Below are 21,870 nucleotides of genomic sequence, written 5' to 3' on the forward strand. Positions count from 1 at the left end.
CTTCCTAAGCCAAATATGTGTAATGGCTCTTCCTGTGAATTATCAAATTCTCTTTGAACCTATTTTTACCTTTGCTTTTTCCAGGATTCTGTGGCAATTTAACTACACATTGTGTGAAGGACTACTTCCTTTCATCAGATGTAGATCTTTAGACCTCTAAGCCTTTCGACTGGCTGCCTTCCTCCCCACAGTTACTGCACTCAGAAAAATGGTGAAATATCCCCCAGTCAGGATTTCATAGATCTCTCATAGTCCTCCTCAGCCATGTGTTTTCTAAACCTTTTCTCCTATGGAAGGGATTCCACTACCTCAGTGACCCTTGTCCTCACTTCCTAACTTTTTCTGCTGTATGAGTCCATAGCAAAATGCTTTCCTCTGCTTTCCAAAGGATAAATACTACCAAGTTGAAGAATTCTGCACACACTTTATTTTTCAGTTTGCTGGTGCATATCATTCACAGCTACAGTGGCACAACCATGACTTTTGTATAATTTAACAATGTCTGTTTCAAAAGAACTGCAAGCAGCAGGCAGTCTGTTAAATGTTTGTGATTATTTAAAAAATATGTACACAATCTATTATTAAAGTTTTCCTGGGACTAGTATGGTTGAGATGCTAATTTGAGTCTTCTTCTGCAGAAGAATTTGGCCTTTTTTTTTTATTGGAGGACCTTTCTCAACTTCTGTTTTTGCTTTTCTCTACTCCACTCAAAGCCCCAGATCAACAGCCATTAATTTCCTCTATCAGCAGGACCTATTAGAATCCTCCTCCTCGCAGTCCTCCTGAGCTATCTGGATGCACCAGGTATATAGGACATTGAATTCTCCCTCAGCATCCTTCCATCTGTTCCCTCACCAGCTGCAGACTAAATACACTTGATGAAATTTTGCTCTGAGCAGTACTTGTCTAACTGGCTATTGCTCTTTAGTGGAAAGTGGAATATAAATGAAAGGAAGTGAAATGGTGCCCAGCATCCATTCCACCATCTCTTCAGCATTTTCACTGCTGCTTGAGCACAAACTAAAAACAGAACTGGCAAGGGCAAAACAGACAAAATATCACAGGGAAATGGGTCCTAAGACTAGTTTCAAGTGTAGACATGAGATTGAGAACAAATAGGAGACTAACTACTTGGCTTCATGAGTACACAGGCATCCTGGATTTGTAAGAAGAGGAGATGGGAATCTGTTCCTATTGAGTTCAAAACTGTTAATTTTGAACCCTAAATATTACTGATTTAAGAAACATCTACGTTAATTACTTTGTGGTTCTACCTTCTTTTTCATCATGGGACAAGAGAGCAGTCTGCCTCACCTGTTTCCCACTGAAGCCCTCCACAATTCACTGCTGATTAAAGGGGCTCTCGTTACCACCCCTTGCAAAAGCATTGGTCGTCTTTCTCTCCTTACACTTCTCTGTGCTTCTTCTCTGTCAGCCTTTTCACTCAGATGCCTCAGACTGCAGAATTTGAGGTGCTGTTTAGATAAAGAAAACCCACCCCATCCTAAATCCCCAAATCTTCTCTGTCCTCTGCTCTTGCCTTCACCCTCAGGGTTGTTCTCAGCCCTCAGATGCCTCAACACAGGGGAACTCTGCAAGGTGAGAGGAAGCTACTCACAGGAGAGCAGCCATCACAATGAGGGCAACACAGAGAGCCAGCAGGCTAGCTTTGGTGAAAAAGAGATACATTTCGAAATGAAGTTTGAATGTGAAAAATAGAGTGTCTGGACACTGGTAATGAGCAGTAAAATTGTGAGAGATAGCAGATTTATAATTATGAAGAGTAATTACGCAGAAGCAATAAAAATACTTATCTCAGTTAAAAGTACTTTCTATGTATAAATGGAATGTACAATATTGCATACGTAGTAGACTCATTGGTATTAGTATCTAACTGATTTCACATGTATGATTTTTAAATGTGGCTTGTGAGTTTGGATGTGTAACTTCAAAGGGGTGTGAGTTTTAAAATTTGAAAGATAAACCACTTTTGAAAATTGGGCCCCTTTAACTTTTCATTAATCAGTAACCTAAAATCCTGAGCTACTGGCACTGTTAGCTCTCTCTTGGGCTGGCCTCTGGCTTTGTTAAACCACATAAAAATTATAGGTCCTTGTCTCAATAAACAGTGAGCTTACATGGAGAAAGAGAGATGCTTGTTTGTTTGCTTGCAATGAGGAAAAAATCTTATGTGTGACTGCCAGTCTTAGGAAGAGTGACAGAATCTTAAGAAGTCTTCCATACTGAGTTACCTAGAAAAAACTTTCTAAATGCTTTCTGTTTGTGCTCTCCAAAGCTTTCGCAGGTTTACACGATCTAATAGTGTAACAACAGCTGTGCAAGCAGACCTGGATTTCCATGAGAACTTTGAAATAATCGACCCTCAAGAGGACAATACATGTTCTGGACAAATATCAAGACAGTTTTCCCGAGATGCAAGCACCTCTACTGTTAGCATACAAGGGTCAGGAAACCATTACCATGCATGTGCAGTGGATGATGACTTTGAGACAGATTTTGATCCGTCAATTTTACCTCCTCCTGACCCATGGATTGACTCTATTACTGAAGATCCTTTGGAAGCTGTTCAAAGGTCAGTGTGCCCACGCGATGGCCACTGGTTTCTGAAGCTACTTCAGGCAGAGAGAGATCGTATGGAGGGCTGGTGCCAACAGATGGAGAGAGAAGAACGTGAAAACAACTTACCTGAGGACAGTAAGTGACCACACACAATAATACTGCAACTGCAAAGTATTTAATATAGGCCAAATTTACTCCAGTGAATTCTGTACTGTGCCCTTTCTTACTTAGCTAATGAAGCTATGGTCGTGATTCTCAAAAGGACTGTATGTATGTGTGTAATAATCCTTATTAAAGCTGACAGGGAATGCAAATGCTTGGCACTTCTGAAACTCCAGTGGTATTAGCTTTTGGGATTGCATAGTTCAACGGATAATTAGGAGAGTGTGGTTAGGGATCTTGTAGTATTAATGTTTCTTAACTCTTTTATTTGAAATCACTTCTCATAACCTTAGAATATAGTTTAACAGATTGTAGTTCCTTTTAATTAAATTCATATTTCAGTTGCCTTTTCAGATGGTGATTGGCATAAGAGTATTTAGATGTTTCTCCCTACTGAAGGAGATTTCAGCTGTGCTTCCAAATTGTCCTCTCTCTCTCTTCCCCTCTCCAGCCTCCCTCCAATAAAACAAGCTCTTCATATTGTGTGATAAAAAAACACATTCATGCAAACTACCTCTCAGCTGTTACCATTATCAGCAATATTAACCTACCTGTAAGGTAATAAGGTTGTCTAGTAAACCTCCATTACTCAGAAGGGTTGAGTAGTTCACATCTTACTCGGTCACTCTGATTAGGGCAGAAGGGCTGAGCATGTGTTTCCCAGTCCACAGTTTTTTCTCCCAGTAAAAATGGAAGGGTTTTTTCCATTTATTTCTCTTCCAAGGAACAGTACTATTGCTAGCTGTCAACTTTAGGCAGAGGTTAACCTGTGAGCTTACAAACATGCTCCTTGCAAATAAAGCTGTTTCAAATTTTAGAAAGGAGTTTCTGGGAAACACTAAGGAGCAGCTGCTTATGGAGAATTCAGTTTTATAATTTAGGCACGCCTAAGCATATTTTCCTGGATATACAAGTAATATTTTTCCAACTTCCAAATTAGGTTCTACCAAAGCAAGGAATACTACTTCAGCTCCAGAATTACTTCTTAAAAAATTTTAACCTTTCTACTCAAGAAAAGAGATGTTTGAATTCTTTTGAAATGTAAAGGTTTTGATTTATGAAAGGAAAGAAATCAACACTGGAAAAAAATTCTTAGAAATGTATAAGCTGTTTCTGCTGTAACTTTCCATTCAACCCAGTGAATGAAAAGGTATAATCTAGTCAAAGTTAGACAAAACTGTAAGCAACTGGAAATTTATTTTAATGGCAAGTATAAGATAACCTGAATTTTAAGATATGTAAAGATATTTCTATGAAATTTATGTTATATAATAGGCTAACAATTTCTTCTGAAGAAAATATATGGAAGGTTTGACCTTAAAAGCAGATCCAGATTTCCCAGGTTCTAGAATTCTTGAATTTCACTTTTAACTCACACCATCAATGCATTCAAAAATCTGATTGAATATGTATCAGAATAAAAGGGTTTCTGTTGTTTATGTAGTATGAAGAAATAAGCCCCATGAACAATGACATTTTAGATTGAAGAAGAGGTGTGAACACATAACAAACAGGAAACACACAACTTTTATAAGTCATAACAACTTAGACTATATAAGGAAAATATATTCTGTGATGAGGGTGGTGAGGCACTGGGTTGGTGTTGCTCAGGGAAGTTCTGGATGTCCCATCCCTGGAAGGGTTGAAGGCCAGGTGGATCAGCTTTGGGCAGCCTGGTCTAGTGGAAGTTATCCTTGCCTATGGTAGTGGGGCTGAAACTAGATGATTTTTAAAGATCCTCTCTAACCCATTCAATTCTTTGAATTGATAATACTGGAAAAACCTATAAATATTTAATTTGTGCACCAAGGTATAGTTGGTGCACCAATAAAGTGGTAGGAAAAGAGCATGAAGTGAATTTTACGAGGGTGGTAGATGCAGAAAATACATATCTGTACCGAATTTTCTCTCAATGCCTTGGTGTCTTTGATATAAGACAGTTTTATAGGCTTTTTGAGCAATCGGTGGGAGGAGTCAGTTATGGGGAAGATAAAGGAATGGTTAGGCTGGCCATTCCCGATGCCTCCTCACAGCACACCCGGCATGTGTCCCAGCACTGGAAATGGCAGGAGGAAAAGGGTCACCTGGGTTTGGTAGCCACTGTTGCAGTTCTTATTTCAGTGTGACGCTGCCAGCTGCTGTGGCACGTGGCAGCTGCCTCCCACAGAGGCTGCGCAGCGCTTCCTGCTGCGGCTCAGCACGTCCCACTCTACCTGGTGCCAAGGAAAAGCATATGGCTGGGGCCACTCTGCCTGCTCAGCAGTGCCAGAAACAAAAGCCTGGTTGTTACAAACCCTGCCCCGAGAAACGCCTTTTTTGTAGATCTATAAACTTTAAAGAGAGAGAGGAAAGGAGGAGAAGAGGTGCGTTTGCTTTGCTTTCCTTAATGAAACGTAACCAGAGCAGGGAATGCACCCTTTGTTTCCAACCTGACATCCCCAGCATGTGTTTGGCCAGATAACAAAATAAGGAGAACGTGTGATGAGCGAGGTTTTCTCGATGCCATGGCAGCTGACAGAGGGCTCATCCCCCCGGCGCTCCACGTAAAACGATCCGCGCTTCCTTCAGACAATGCGGCCCTTGTGCGGAACAGCTGTCTCGGGGAGACGGCTCGCTGCTGTTTGACAGTGGCTTGTATGTTACATGGATACGTGGGGTATTATCTAGCTGGGAATGAATCTACCAGATGGGATTGAATGTTTCTAGCTGGGAAATGGAGTCTGCTGCCCTGTATAAAAACAAGCTGTGGTTCAGCGGCTGCACGATGAAATGCCAATATAGAGAGAAATGTGGCTTCCCTTCCACCATGAATTATTTATTGTATAGCATATTCTGGTTTTATCTGAAATCATTTTCTGATAAAGCCACAGCATGTGTGACAGGCAGATGAACATCACTCACACTTTAAACTAACATACTTGATATGATTTCGGTGTATTTTGCAGTTACAGGGAAGTTGGCTACAAACTCTATGGCTCTCATAGAAAAAAAGAAAAGATGTTGCACATCTGAGGCTAAACACCTTGTGAAAATTGATTGATGCTTTGGATCAGGCCTCAAGTGAAATCAACGGTTGACTTTTTTTTGTTTTTTCCTCAACCATCTGCTTGCTTCTTCTACCTCTCCCCTGCAAAATTTCAAATAGTCACAGCCTCCCCACAGTTGTTGGTGACTTTTGTCTCAGATCTCTTTTGTCACCATTTAAATACAAAATTAGCAGCATCAGACCTGGCTCCCTGCACAGCTCTGACTGCTTTTTTCCCACCAGAAGTGCTGGGTACAGGAAAATACTCCTATGGCCTTGGCCTGTCTTTGGAGGGGTATTTTTTGCTGTCTGTATTTCACACAGAGCATTGACTTTCTTGGAAGAAGCAGAAAGCTCCATTTTGCCTCCCCCTGCCGCCTCCCCCAGAAGTTTCTCTTTCACATGGGGTTGTACTGTGGCTTTGGTGTAAAGATAACCATCGGAAGCAAACAGCAGGCCTGATTCATCACAAGTCAGGTGTAATGTGGGTTTAGTGGCGAGACAAGCCAGGCCAATTAAGCAAAAAACTAAAACAGAAAACCAAGGTTCTCATAAGACATATCATTATAACTCTCTTGTGTGTATATGGTAACCCTCTGGGCTAGTCTGTGAATAAAGGTTGACCTCAAATCTGCAGGAACCTCACTGCTCAGGAGCAGAGCCTCTACAGACTCATCCACCTCTGGCAAATTATGCAATGCCTACACACTGTCTGCTGCTTTGGTTTGTTTCGATTGTCTCGAAAGAAAACATAAAAAGTAAAGGTTAGACATGAGAGAATAAAGTCTAGGAAAAGGTACATTTTTCATAATAGTCGTGCATGGCAAAAGAAAAACAGATCCATGTGTTCACTCTCACCATAAGCATGGAAAACCATTTGCTATTCCTCTGCAGAGCTTCTCCAAACCATCCTGGTCTCTACCATTCCAAGGAGTGAGACAGCCTCATCCTGCAGAGGGCTGGGGCAGCCGTGCAGAGGGATGGCCACCAGCCTGACATGTGGCTGAGTCCTGCTGGAATCCCCCTGGCTACGTGCCGCTGGCCATACGCCCAACTCACCCTTTTCTTGTTCTGGTTTTGTTTTGTCCCTAGAACGGACTTCATACAAGAGGGTTTCTCAAAGGAAAGCCAGCAAGGAAAGCCCTACCAGTGCCCAGAGGCTAGCAAGCAAAAAGTGAAATCCACAAGCAAGGAAACGATCTAGTTAGGGGGAAAAAAACCTAAATTTGCTAATAAAAGCCAAGTAAGTCGGAGAACACATGGAAACTGCTTTAATCCAAATGAACAGCATTTGCTCATTCAGACAGCCCTATTAATTTCAATGAGATCACTCCTATAAGTATATATGACTCAAAGAAAGGACTGTTCCTTCCCTAGTTTGTTCCATTTGGCTGTTTTCTCCTTAACAGCTGAGCTTAAGACCTGAGCAGTAGCTTTAACTTTGAATTTCCTGGCTTTTGTCATGCTCGGTGCTATTTAAATGTAGGTCTGTCAACATGAATAGGCTAAAATGCTGGTCCATCCTGGTTTGGAAATGGATTGTGACAGCTCTGTGTCAGGATTGCTTCATATGCATAGTGCCCAGCCAACATCTGCAACGCAAATGTCAGGCTGTGTCCCTGTAATTTCAGCTATTGTTCCTGCCACTTGCTCCTGGGGCAATGAGCAAGTCCCTGGTATTCTGTTCCCTATCTTGGACCCTGCCTATCAACCAGGTGTTTTCACATTAAGGGCATTCGATAGTCTGAGTCCTAAAGTGCTTCCTTTGTCACTTGTTAGACCCTGGGGCCTGTCAAAGTTCAAATGCAAATACATCAGTTGGGATTTTAAGGCCAAATTATGCTGCCTCTTCTCAAAAATCCCCTGGCTTCTATGTGATTACTTTTCACATAACTTCAGGTGGGTTTTGTTATTTTCTTATATTTTGTTATCCTTGTTACACGCACAGTCACCTTCCTAGTTAGAGCAGAAGACAATAACTATTTTTTTTACTTGTGTTCACAGTTCTTTTTTGTTGTTGTTTGCCTATTTATTTTCCAATGAAGACAAGGAGCAGGGAAATACATAGAGCTGTACAACTTCAAAACAGGTCCTATGCAATTCTTAGAACCAAGAGAAGCAAGAACTTACTGCTTGAACAGCATATAGTCCAAGACTATTTTCAAGAATGTTTTAAAAGACGAACATGTTGAAGGGTTAAAGACACAAGGATATTCACTGTCATGTGACTGTCGTAGAATAAGATTCTGTGACTCCTAGATATGAACAGTAATAGTGAGGAGGCATTCCACAGTAGCTGAATTCCATCAAAATAGCTTTAAGTTCTTCAAGAAATTGTCCATGTCTTAAAAAATGTCACAGGAGAGAACTGGATTTACAAGGAAGATAGGTCAAAGCGAGAAGAGAGAAAAGAAAAAAAGGGAAAAACTCAAACTATAAAAACAAAACACTGCAGTACACACACTTCTCCCTCTGGGGAAGGGGTGACAGCAAAGCAGATGATGGATGTTAATAATGTTGCTTAATGCATTACTGGAAGGCATTCAGTCCAACAGTGCTGAGTGTGCTGTATAGCCCTATATGGAACAGAAAGCAGATATGAATAACATTATATAGGTGTTTAAATCCGTTATGACTGCATCTTGATGGATTGGGATTTTTTGTTGCTTGGTTTTATATGTTTTCTTTGTATCCTATTAGCTGAATGCATCAATTTGAATGTTTATGTGTTTTTCCTCCTGTACTCCATCTCTCTTGCTGTTAAAGATTTCTCTGATTCTTTTCTGATTTGTTTTGAGTATTATCTTTGCAATTCCATTTATTTTTTGGTATTTGGCTTCAAGCCTTGCAGTCTTTTCTTCTAAGAAAAGCTACTGGTCTATTTTTGCTTTCGATTTTTCACTACACCTTGGCCTTTCTGTTGAGCACCAGAGATTTTGACTGAGTAAGCAAAATGAGCACTGTGCCTTGAAACACTAGAAGTAACTGGATTTAGAAACAAGACTTGGGCTATTGATAAGGTTTTGTGTCTTCTAGAGACATTCCTTTCAGTTTTCTGCATGCTTTGTGTTTTGTCTTTCTCTCCCCCCTAACTTCCGTGACAGAGTTGGCTGTTGAGGAGTTGCACATTAACAGACCCCGTGCCTTTGAGGGGCGAGGAATCAGTGACACTTGACTAGATACAGTCACAGCTACAGCAGAAGTGGCAACAATAGAGAGCAGCATCAGCATGCATCCCGCAGTCAGCTGGGATGATGTTTTTTAGGCAAATAGCCAGTCACTAGGCAGCCAAGGACAAGGACTTCCTTTTCCCTCTGCTGAGATCCCTGAATATTAAGCTCTTCTTCCCCAAAAGAAAGAGGCACATTCCTATCCATCACCAAGTTGTATATACATTTCTTCATGCTTGGGATGTGATTTCCAACTCATTTGGTGCAGGTTTCCTGGAAAAGCCCACCTAATCTTTTTTTTTTTTTTTTTCTTAATCTCAAGAAGTTGAGAGACTTTTTTCTCCCCTTCTCAAGTCTTGGGAAGCGTCAGAGTGGCCGAGCTCCAGATGAGGCAGCTGTTCCCAAATATACTCAGTGGGAAGAGTTTTCATAACAATGGGAACCACATGAAAGCTCTCGGAGTAGCTCCTCCTACTATTGAAAAGTCCTTTCAGTTGAGTGGTTTGCATATTGGGTTGCATAAATGACTAGACACACCAAGGGGTCCATTTTCAGCACTGTGCGCATAGAATTAGACACGCAAGCCTTGCTAACAATAATGAGAGTTGTGTGCAAAACTCCCTGCGCAATATGCTGAAAATATTCTGCTTAGTGAATCTTCCAGCTCATGGCTATTTCCTGGCAGTGCTGAGCTGAGTTCTGGGAACAAAATGAAAGTCTGGGCTCTGTGTGTGTTCACAGAGCTCTCTCGTATAGGTTCTGAAAAAAAAGTGAAAAGACTCTCTCCTCCCTCCCCCTTCTCCCCCCCCCCGCCTTTGTATGTCTGAAGTATAAATGAACTCCACATCCCACTTTTCCTTCAACAGCCTTAAGAAGTGAGCTTTGAGGCTGGTGGAGGAAAAACCATTTGCCTTGAAGGAGGAGAACAGAGATTTCATATTACTGCATATCGAGTTTCAGTTTATCATGAGTATTTGTGCCAGTCTGCTTAGCATGTGGCTACTCAAACCTTTGGAGAGGCCCTTCTCTTACCAAGCACTGCATGGTGGCATTCTGGTAGCCAGCAATGCAGCCAGTCACAGGACAGATGAAATGCTAAAAATCTTGTTAGAAGGGGTTATATATAGCAAACTTGCATGTATTTATGTATGTATGTGTTTATTTATTTTTCATTGTGGTAAATCAAAACACTTAGCAGTATTTTCCCGGGGGAGCTCTGTTAATGCTGTCTTAGCTTTTATACAAAAATGACTGTGCCCAAGGGATGGTGCAGAAGATGACAGCTCAGGACCAGTATCTCTTCTATGTTCTGCCAACAATTCACTCACCTTGAGCTGGCCACTTCATCTGTTTGTTTTTCCTATTCCTCCTTCACCTGTCTCGTATATCCAGGCTGTAAATTTGTCATGGAAAAGTTGCTGTGTCTATTTGAGAGCTGAGGCAATACAAATATCTCTGAGTAGAAATGATAGTGAGAACTGTGACACAGCGGCTGCCATTCATGTTTTTCATTAAGGAAGTGGTAATATTTAAAAAATTAATTTAAATTATTTTTAATCACTTGTTAACAAGAGAATTGGAGATAATAAGTTGTTCCAGCAGAGAGGGAGAATTAATGAAGGAGCCAGATAAATCTGTGTTGCCAACCTGTTTTTTTAAAGACAATTTTGGGGTTTTTTCTGAGCATGTGAAATCTCAAACAAATCAGTAGCTGCTTTCTTGCTCACAGCATCAATTCTTTCACTCAGCAGTCCCTAAATTCACATTCTGTTTTCTGGATTCACTGTCTTGCTGCCAGCTGAGGCCATGTCTGCCTTTTCAGTGTGTTTCTACATTCGTGTTTCTTTTTTCACACACACAAAGGTACACACATACACATGTGTTCACACACAGGATCTCCCCCTGGACCAGAACTCCCCAGGGAGTCTCGGAATGCACCAGTCAGTCTATGCCTCGGTTTTGGGCAGTGTATTCCCAATTAGCCCCTTGTAAAATCCCAGTGTCTGAGTGAGGTTGAATGCAACCAAAACAGTGTGAGCCCCTGCTTTATTCAGAGGCATTTACTATGGGCTGTCTTCTGGTTCACTGCAGCCCTTCACAGCACTCGGTCAGTCCAAAGGGGCAATAAGTACCCAGCTGTCCGTACAAAAGAGTCCTCAGTCAGCTGCACCAGGACTCTCTGACACCTCTCTCCAAGTCACCAGCAAGAAGGAGAGGCCAGGGTGCCGCTGCTCCCTGAAGTACTCCTGGGCATTTTAATTCTAAAACAGAAGCAGCCTTGGATTGTGCTCATGGAAAGTACTCAGAAGGTCCAGATGAGATTCACTGGAGTGAAATGAAACAGTGATGAGCAACACTCAGCTCCACCTGACAATAAGGGCCGAGTTGCTAAGCGAGCTGGAGGAGCAAGCAGGGTTTGAGAGCTGCATCTCCTTGTGCAGGGAGCTGGGCTTGTATTCAAAGCCTGAGCCTGGGTCAGAGCAGTGTCACGAGTGGTGACATTTCTGGTGAGCTTTCTATACAGCCTGCAGAAGCTTTTGATTAGCCACGTTTACACTGTCATTACAACTGGTTACAACTGGTCTCACTGGAGGAATGAGAATAAGATGCAGCAACCTTTTACGTATTTTTTGCCTTGTGGAGATCTGACCTTAGATTAATCAGCTTTTCTCTTTTTGTGACTGAAAGATAACATACCTTTTGAAATCCAGAGCTGACTGCTGCACAGCTTTCTCCTCTCTTTTTATAGGCTTTTAGTTGCCTGCAGCAAAGAAAACATTGTGACTTACTCTTCTTTTTCTCTCAGTTTTAGGGAAAATTCGAACTGCAGTGGGCAGTGCCCAGCTTCTCATGGCTCAGAAATTTTACCAGTTCAGAGAACTTTGCGAAGAAAACCTGGTATGTAATTTTTCTGCTAGATACTAATGTCATAGTAATGTAATGTGCCTTTTACTAAACTTGTGAATAATCCTCCATAAACTAAACTGATTTTCTGACTAACATGGCAGTTTTTCCAGTAAAGGCCTTGATATGAATTTGGGAGTAACTCAAACTTGTCAGAGTCAGCATGAGTTTCACAACAGCTTGAGAGCTTTAAAATAAAGGCAAAACCTTTGGATGAACTATCACTGAGGCTCTGCTACTGACCTCAGAGGAGCAAGGATCTGTCCCTTGACCCTCGAGTTCATGGGAGCACTGATAGCTAAAACACCTTAAGGTCTTTGAGGGTGGATCAGAAATCTCCTGAGCTGGGCTTTCCCAGGTGTTCCTGGGAAACAAGCACCAGACTAAAATCTGCCTAAGTGGGCAAATGCAACAGAAAATGGCTCTGTCTCAATAAGACTTCCAATTCTTAATATAAAAACTGAAAAGTATTCTGTTTGCACATCTTTGCAAATATCAACCTACAATTGCTAGTCAAGCACTGAAAAACTAGGAATTGAAGTGTAATCTCTCGTCTCCTTATGATTCTAAAAATATATACTTTATTGTTTTCAATAATTGCACCTTTCATGGTATAATCATCCTACCAAAATCCTTTGTCAGTGTGACTGTGAAAAGCAAAAATAGAAATTTTATGAGGTAATCAACTGACTCTTTTGGGCTTATTGTTTCTGAAGAGGAAGAAAACTAAAGGCAAAGTAAAACTTGAGCCATGTAAAACATCATGCAAGGTGCTACTAGTAATTTATTTATTAACAACAAAATTAATAAGAATATATCAATGTAATCTAACAAGGCCACAGCACCCATGAAACCCTGCTGACTGGTGCAGGAACTCCTCAGCATCTATGAAAAACTATGCTTGAAGTGAGTGTATACAACATCTCATTTTAATTAAACAGTTCCAGCTGGGAAGCAGCTTATAGAGACACATCCTGTAGAAAGCCTTCCCTCATATAAGCCTTGCCAGTGAAGCAGGGATGGTTTTGTGTACGCCCACTGCATGCAAAAAGTGTTCAGAGCTGGGGTGCACTGAAGGGACAGAAGGACGGACAGGATTTCTTGGGTCTGGCCCAAGCTGTGCTGAAGATGCTGACTGTCCAGATGTGCTCTTCTGAGCAATGCTCTTGGGCTGATGAGTTTGCACACGCAAAACAGTGTTCCCCACCTGTGTCCCAGTTTCATTCTTCCCAAAAATCTGACTGTAAAAATGGGTTTGCTGTGCTTCTGCATGTAGTCTTCTGAAAAAAAAAAAAATGGCCTGAGGTGTACAGGAGACAATTTTACCTAGTATTTTTGTGAACCTTACATTCTGAGAGTGCAGAAAAAGTGTTCACACATATCACTATTGCACATGCAGGAAATGTAAATTTCCTCAGGTGCCACTCTTTTTTACAAGTGTGAACATGGTGGGGAATCCTTCCTCGTGAAAGTGGAGGTTGGCAATTCATTTCAGTACATATAGGATGGCCACCAGTTGTGCCCAGGAGCATCTCTAGGCAGATCCTGCCACAGGGGCCCTTTACCCTTGGTCTGTGGGGGGTACCCACCGATTTTGGTGAGTGGGTGTTTGCAGGGCACAGCAGCTCAACTCCACACCAGATTCCTCGCAATTAAACCTGCCAGTAAGTAATGCTTTGCTTTGCTCCTCTCTCTGGGTCTCACCCATCACTTGGATCTACTCAAACTGCTTTGCTAGTGAGATTTGTAACCGTTTGCACGAATGCTTTACATTAAGAAGTACTAAAGCCAACATATTTTTTTCTTCTGTTGCACAGAATCCTAATGCACATCCACGGCCGACCTCCCAGGATTTAGCAGGGTTTTGGGATATGCTGCAGTTGTCCATAGAAAATATTAGTATGAAATTTGATGAACTTCATCAGTTAAAGGCCAATAATTGGAAACAGATGGATCCTCATGACAAGAAGGTAGAACACTGTAGATTTTGTATGCTTCATTTAAAACCCTGCACAAATACTGGACAGATTAAATAGGCTTCTGTGTTACAGCATTGACGATAAAAATGTGAAATGAAGCTCATATCAAATTAATTTCATTGTAATAACAATGTTTACATAATAATCATCTGGGATATTATCTGTAATATGTTTCAGGCATATTTTTAAACCAAAACTGTCTTTGTGAATCGGATAATGGGAATGTGGTACTTTGTTAAGCTTTACATTTAATCATATTAGACGATAAATCGTTGGAAGGAACTGCCTTATATATTGATTCTTAAAATTAAATAAATCACATTTACGGTTCATATTATTGCATACAGCAAGAGTTCTAGGTTGTGTTACTGAAAAAATTAGGGAAGCACTGTAACCATCGCTGACTTTGGTAGCCAGATTACAAACAGCAATATCAAAAATATGCCTTCCAAAATGTTACATGAAGAAATGACATTTTTTTGTCCATTTGTTCGTTTTTTATTTATTTTGGGCTTTTTTAAAATGGGTGATTTCAAAAACACATTCACTTTCCTGGTATTGTTGTTGGCCTGAGGTAGCATAAAAATCATCCGGAGCTTTAGTGGGCTTTTTTTCTTTTTTTTTTTCCTTTTTCTTTTTTTTTTTTTTTTGGTAAATGTAGTCTTCTTCTGTCACCATGAAAAACTATCACATCTCCAAGTGTGAGTCACATTTCACTTTGCATTCTCATTTGGCACCATCACCTTTTTTTTTTTCTCCTCACCATCCACCTCAAGACAAACAGCACTTGGGTGAGCCAAAATACACAAATGTTTCAGAAAATCCCTAGAGCACAGACCCATTCCTAGAGGAACCAACGGTCTAATGTCGCACTCCTATAGGTATGTAATTTGGTGGCTGAATTTCTGCTGTGACTGGTCTGGTAGCAATGAATACAGCCAACAGGTAGGGTCACCAGAAGGAGGGGGAGCATGACTTACAGGTGCAGTGACTCAGACAGAAGTCCTGGCTACCCCAGCTTACGGTCAGCTGGCTGCTGATGACCAAAGTGGTGTTTTCTTCTGGACAAATAACCATAATAATATCAAACCCCGTTAATCTTGCAGCAGGAAGCTTGTACAGGCAGTGCTGGTAGCACTATTCCTCCTCCTCCAATCAAGACTAAACACTCATTCCTGACTTAGGAGTGCCATGTTCACACCATTTGTGCACACCTAGTGTGTTTTGTAGGGGAATGAATGGGGATGTGTTTTCCTAGTCCAAGGTACTGAAGGCAAGTCATTTTCTTATCTTCTTTTTTTTTCCAGTATCTATCAGAAAAGAAAGTTTAAACTGCCAAACATGCATGCACAGAAATGCTGGTATATGGTCTTTCATTAGTTTTTACAGTAAAGTGGGTAGGCTGAGTGTTTGCAATTGCAGCAGTAAGAAATGAGACCTTTCCTTGAAAAAGAATGTGCCTTTTCTTTGCTTCTGAAAAACATTTCAAAGACTTTCCAACAAAAAGAAGACTATAACGGTTTAAAGGAAGTTAAGTAGTGCTGAAGAAAGGGACCTACAGTAGGAAGGTAAAGATTTTAAAGAATTACACTGTGTTCCTGTTTCAACAGCATTTGTCTATGATTTTAGATGAAACAGATCATCTCCTTTCTTTAAAAGGATTAAAAAAAAAAGGAAGAAAAAACTTTCTGTGGAATTGATATTTGCCTTTGGCCTTTACCACTGGCCTCTTTTTAAGCAGCATAGATTAATCCTTGGATGGAGAGAAAAAGCAAAGTATGAATAAGTGTAACTAAGCACCTTTATATTTTGAGCCATGGAAGCTGTTGTGAGCAGCATGAGAGAAAACGAAAGGGCAGAATGGGACCTTTGTAGTGTGATAAAATCCCTTCGCTCAGAGACCGTGTTCACAGTTGGAAGGGGATGTAACTTAAAAGACAATCTAATTAACTTGACAAAGTCTTTGTGGATGCCTGAAATTCAGTTCTGAATACACTTTTCTTTTGCGGGAGAGATCCCTCTCTGAGGGTTTTTCTTTCTTGGTGTGTTTTCTTTTTTTTCTTTTTTGTTGTTTTTTTTTCGTGTGTGTGTATATATGTGTGTGTACATGCACCAGGATATATATAAAAGCCCTCCTTGTTGGTCACGTATCTGGAGCTAGCTGCCACCATGATGATTAATGCATGTTCTATTAACGGTTTTTAAGTTTTTCCTACCAGATTTTCTATTTCTAGCTGAATGTAGCTTCATGCCTATTTAGCACGAGGCCAGAGTGTATGAGCTTGCACAGCGAGACCCAGAGTGTGGGATTTTTGAGCAGCCACTAAACTGCTACAAAATAGATACATAAATATGTGGTGTTTATTTGAAAAACTGCTTATTCTGATGCACCAGCTGCAGACAGCTAGCTCCCATCTGCATTTGGGAGCGCCAAAGCCATGGCACCTCCGTGTTGCAGGAGCATCTAGCGCTATGCACGGATAGAAGAGGGTGGCCCAGGAGCTGGGGCTCTCCAGAGTTCCCTCCCGGCTGCGCCGGTGGCGGGAGGTCGGTGTCTTTCCCAGTCCCTGGCATTAAGCAGGTAGCGGTGGGGCCTCGGCCCTGGCAGCGCCGTCCCCGAGGAGAAGTAGCACGGCGGCCGGCCCTCCCCTCCCCTTTGCCCTTGCCCTATGTTTATGAGCCCATGAGCACAAAAGCCAGTTGACTGAAGACAGAAAGGCAGATAAGAGCTAACAAACCTTAGGTAAAATGTGTGTTCTAACTACTGATATATCCTAGTTTTTCCCGCCTTTCCCTGAGAAGCTGTATAATGCCATTAACCTTCTGCTTTGATCAGGAGAGAAGGGTCCCTCCTCCAGTGCCAAAGAAGCCATCGAAAGGTCAGGTGCCACTCATACGAGAACGCTCTCTGGAAAGCTCGCAGCGTCAAGAGGCCCGGAAACGGCTGATGGCTGCCAAGCGCGCTGCATCGGTCCGCCAGAACTCAGCTACCGAGAGCGCCGAAAGCATTGAGATATACATCCCCGAAGCCCAGACCAGGCTATGAAGGGATCCAACTGGGAGGACTCTCTCTGGCAAGACAAGCCTCATGTATAATCTGCCCCTCTAGGCTCCTGCTCAAGGTCACCACAAAGTATTTGTACCTCCTCCTCTCTCTCTCGCTCTCTCTCCCTCCTCTCCCCCTCCCCTCTCTCTGTACGCAGCTGCCCCGATGCTCCCAGTGAACTCCACTGCCGTGGCATAGTTGTCGGTCCTCCGAGAGATGTCCTCTAACCACCCTTGCTTTCTGAAGGTTCGCCCATGTCATCACGATGCTTTGTCACATGTACTGATGCTGCCACTTTGCCTCATGTAAACGAGCACGATCCTTTTTTTCTTTTCTGTTTGGAACAAATAAACGCAGCACTCAGACCTCCACACACCCGCGCACCTGTACAGTAGATGCTCCATTTAACTTACTCATGATCTTTAGTTGACCTAAAGCTAGTCTGTTACCCAGTGTACAGCAATATCAAACTGTAGGGGACTTTGGTATTTTCAGTCATGCAGGGTGATCCTTTCGGACTCTGCCGTCTTCCTCACAAAAGATGAAAGGAGCTATGGCTCGGATTCCCTTCTTTTTATTACTGTTTTTTTTTTAAAGCAGATGGCGCACTTTATTCTAAACCTCCAAATCACATTTTCACCTGAATTAAGGAGTCACACAAGGGGAGGGAGCTTGGGTGGGAGCGGGGAGGGGGGAACAAAAAGAAACCCCACAGCTCTGGCAGGTGAAAAAGTGGAAGCATATCCCACAGGTGAGATGGTGAGGGATATAAAAGATCCTGTGGAAAGATACCTGCACACTCACAGCTGCACAAACTGCCTCATTTTTATTTCATCAATCACTACTTAAACATTTCAATCAGCAGAAGATTGTAAATTCGATCTTCCAGGGAAATAATCTATTTTGAAAGGCAATAAAAGAGTAAAAAGGAAGGAGATAAGAAGCAATGACAGTTGAAGAGATAATATGAAAGAAGGATTTTCTTGTCCAAGTATTAAGAATTTTTTAAATTGTACTGTATTGTCAATTCCTCTTGTATTGTATTGTATGGATTATATTGGTTAAAAAAAAAAAAAGAAAAAAAAAGAAAAAAAAAAAGAAAAAAAGTTTGGTTTTGTTGATGTCTTAATCTCGGTGGGACCATCCAATTTCATACGTCCGCGCAGCCACACACGGACACCTGTAGGTGAATTACTGTACGTGGAGCCTCTGATGCTTTTCCAGGCCAGGCTTGCTTTGCTCTATCCACAGCTGGTTATATGCTACAGGTCAGACTGCTTATCACCAAACCGTCCATATTTAGGAGTAAATTTCTAATTCAGCCTCCTCTTAATAGTATAAAGTACTCACTTGAACAAGAACAATAGACTATTTTTCACAAGTTATGGGATCAATATGAACTTAATCTTTTTCACGACAAGCCTTCCTACCCTGGCTTCTGCCATTGTTTTGCAATCACGAAAAATATGCATCCTAAGTAGCTCATTAATAGTGGGCGGAAATGGCAGATAATAGGGCTGGAGAGGAGCCTGAGAGGTCAGAAGTCCTGTGTGTCTGTCCCCTCCAGCCACCTCTGGCTGGGCCAGGGGCTTGTCCTCCAGCTCCTCTGATGAGGAATGATGCTGACCACGCTGCTACTGGAATCTCTTGTGCCAACATTAGGAAAGTTGTGTCAGGCATGTTGCTGAAAGCGAGTTGCGTGCGTGCGTGTGAGCGTGTGTGAGTGCGCACACGCGTGCCTAACTGGCATGTGCTGCTGCCAGCAGAATTAGCCTGGGCTGCTTTGGGTGACAGGGCTGCTCTGGGTGACAGGGCTGCTCTGGGTGACAGGGCTGGTGTGAGCAGAGGAGCGCTGCGCGGTCCTCAGTGCGTGTGCAGCCCTGCAGGGATGGTTTCCAGACTTCTCTGCTGCTCCCTACGTGCTTTTCACCCTGTCTGCCAGGGCAGGGGTAAGCGGGAGAGGAAGGCAGGCTGCTTTCCGCTCCCAGTGGGCACAGGCACAGGGACAGCCCCACCATGGAGGGGCACAGCTGGCAGCCCTTGCTGCTGGCTGGCTGTGCCCGTGGCTGCTCAACCTGTATGGACAGTCCAAGCAGTGAAAAACCCCACTGCACATGTGGCGTAATTCTGCAGCTTGCACTTAAAAAGCATTGAAAATCGTCATCGAAAAGTTAAGCTCTTGCTAAAACTATTCATCAAGACCATGCCAGACAGCTTCTTTTCCTATGACATCATAGCCAGGTGCTAATTTAATTTTCTTCGAGAAAATAGGAGAGGTAATAGGTTCTGGCACCAAGTATTTTCATGAGAGCATACTAAAACCACTAGAGAATTTGCTACCTCTCAAAGCCATCGATATCTGAGCTATGTCTTTATAAACAGGGCACAAATATTTACTGCTGTGGTTTACAAGATAAGGGCTAATAATTTAATATATAAAAGACTTTTAACTAGAGTAATCAGAAATCCAGTGTAACTCTAGAGTGCTTGATGTTACAGGAGCTTCAAAAGGTTTGACCCTCTAAGCGTTTGAATACCAGTGTATTTGCTAGTTTTGAAACACTGCGTTTAACTTTTAGCAGCAACAAAACATCACCGTGTTTGCAGTATGTAATAGTGCCAACTGCCACTTTTGAGCATATATAGTCATAGGAAGTATTAATTATTTGGAACTCATTTGTACTGAAGTATTCCAAGCAGTACCTAGGTGAGAGTCCACATTCACAACTGTGTCGCAGACTTAGTTTTGTGAACTTTTTATGAAAGATGAGTTAAGATTTGGTTGACAAGTGGCTACTGAAATTCATATCCAGCAAGTCCCCCCTAAAAAAAGCAGAAAAGTGAAGACTATCTAGTCTTGTACATTACAAATTATTGTATTTGTATATCATAGAATATTTTTTGTATCTATTTTAAATGAATTTATTCTTAGCTGAATGCTTGTTAGTTCATTTGGCACTGGAGAGGTTATTATAATGTTTGCCTAGTTTTTTAGCAAAATATTAAAAATACAGCCAATACCAGAAAATACAAAATAAATAAAATAATTCTGCCCATAGGATGCCACTAGTTAACCACTTGACTCATTTACCAACACTAACGCTAGTATAGTTGCTCCATCATCTGTTTTAGTATAATTTGTAACTATTTGTTTTTAGTCTAAACTGCCCAGTGTATATTAAAAATGCCTATATTCTGTTTCACTTTGGGACTAAACGATTGCTTTTTTTTTCTTGGGGGAAATTTTAGAAAAGGTTGGTTTTTGTCTCCTGCTTCAAAAGTTAAAAAAAATAAAAGAGGTATTTATTATATTTTTTGCAGATGTTTCCATAAAATTATCATAATCTTTTTGTAAAGAAAGATGAAGAAATGGATTAAAGATTTTTAATATTTGAAAAGGTAAATAGAAATAATTTATTTGTAATATATTTCAGTTTATTTATTGGTGTTCCCTTAATGCTTTGATGTGCACTATCACTTTAATTTAAACTGTATCTTTGTGAGTTTATTGGGGGTTTTGGTTTTTTGATTTTTGTTTTGGTTTTTTTTAGGAAAATGGTCAAATGCATATTTTAAGTAGAATGTAAATCACTGGCCTACCTGCGTTCCCAAATGTGATTTTAAAAATGTTTTTGATTTGAAACAAAATACACAAATTTGAAAGCCTTTAGACAGAGGAGAGTGTTTTTATGGCTTAATGATTTGGGTTTCCATACGATTATCTATCTGGTTTGTGTGTGGACAGGAAAATGTAAATAGATGAATGTTTCCCATAATGTAAAAAGAGCAAATTAATAAAATAATTAATGCACTGCTTGTAAGAGCTGTGGGTTTTCAATGCAAATTCATTCTTCCAGAACTGCCAAGGCATTTCATTTGATGTGGTCAAGGATAAAAGCATGACAAGCAGAATGTTTCTCTTAGGCTCTCATTGCTTAAGACCGGCCCTGCAAAGTCTCATCCGAAGCATCCTGCTGAGCACCCTGGAAGTGTTCATCTGCACAGAGTTGCTCACAGGCATAAAAGTTGCCATTGATCAAGGCCTTGAGCCTTAGCAAAATCTTCAAAGGCACTTCTGCACAGAGCCCAGCCAAACCCCACTGAAGATGCCAGGAGTTACACTGGGGACTTCAAAAGATGTGGCAAGAAGACCCCAGCTTGTTTGGTTTTCCCCTCGCTGGTGCCCTTTCATTTTCTGCTTATGTCCCGTGATGTCTGAATTTTTGGGGGCAAAAGAGATCCCTGGCAGGCATAGCTAACTTTCCCTTCACTGGAATCCTGCTTCCAAACAGGGTTTTTCCCACTGTGTGAAATAAAGACAGTCACCAAATCCCACAGAAACATGTCCTGGATTATGTTGTTCATGGATATACCAGTATTTAAACAGGTCCTGATTCACTTTGTAGTGCCTAGTAGTTGCATTAATAGTGTGCCAGTGCTGCACAACGTAGTGTCTGCCCATGCCTAGACTCTCAGCACAGAAAGACCAGAAAGGTTTGTGCTGCAGATCCATGGGCACGGAAAATTCTGCTTAACACCAAGATGAAGGGTTTTTTCTTCATATGCTGGAATTTATGTGCTCATTAGTCACTGATAAATGGATGCACCAGGGCGGGGGGGGGGGGGGGGGGGGAAATGTTTATTAAAGAACTTTCTGAGGTGTCTGGTACCTTTTTGTAAAGAGAACAGCTCAAAGGGAGTAAAATAGCAGGTATGTTTCACACTGTTCTCCAGCAGAGTAAGGAAGTCCAAGCCATGGCTCAACCCCGCCTTTCATGCAGGTAAACTTTCTCCCTATTTATGCTCAATGTTTCCTTCCAGATCAAATCAGAAACCTTCCCCAGAAGTATATCTTCTTGTCAGTTTGTTTGCTGATGTCTGTTCTCTCCTGCAAGACATTGTTTTTGCATCACGCAATAGGCAAATAATTCACTTCAGCCATCAGTTTGGAGCATGCTCGCCTATCAAATCTGATGACTTTGAGCTGACATTTTTGATAGCAAT

General features: G+C 41.5%; 1 protein-coding gene across 6 annotated transcripts in view; it reads left to right on the forward strand.

The window, feature by feature from the left end:
* The window catches only part of DLGAP1 (DLG associated protein 1), a 395,903-nt gene extending 375,216 nt beyond the window's left edge, over window positions 1-20,687 (forward strand). For all 6 annotated transcript variants that reach the window (XM_088173596.1, XM_088173605.1, XM_088173604.1 and 3 more), the window contains 4 exons: window positions 2,297-2,715; window positions 11,744-11,835; window positions 13,659-13,811; window positions 16,657-20,687. In XM_088173596.1, coding sequence (XP_088029722.1) covers window positions 2,297-2,715; window positions 11,744-11,835; window positions 13,659-13,811; window positions 16,657-16,866 — 874 coding nt within the window. In that variant the 3' untranslated portion in view covers window positions 16,867-20,687. The remainder of the gene's footprint in view (window positions 1-2,296; window positions 2,716-11,743; window positions 11,836-13,658; window positions 13,812-16,656) is intronic.
* Window positions 20,688-21,870: the final 1,183 nt, after the last annotated feature.

Source organism: Sturnus vulgaris, chromosome 1 (genome assembly GCF_052056855.1).
Source record: "Sturnus vulgaris isolate bStuVul1 chromosome 1, bStuVul1.hap1, whole genome shotgun sequence".
NCBI lineage: Eukaryota > Metazoa > Chordata > Aves > Passeriformes > Sturnidae > Sturnus > Sturnus vulgaris.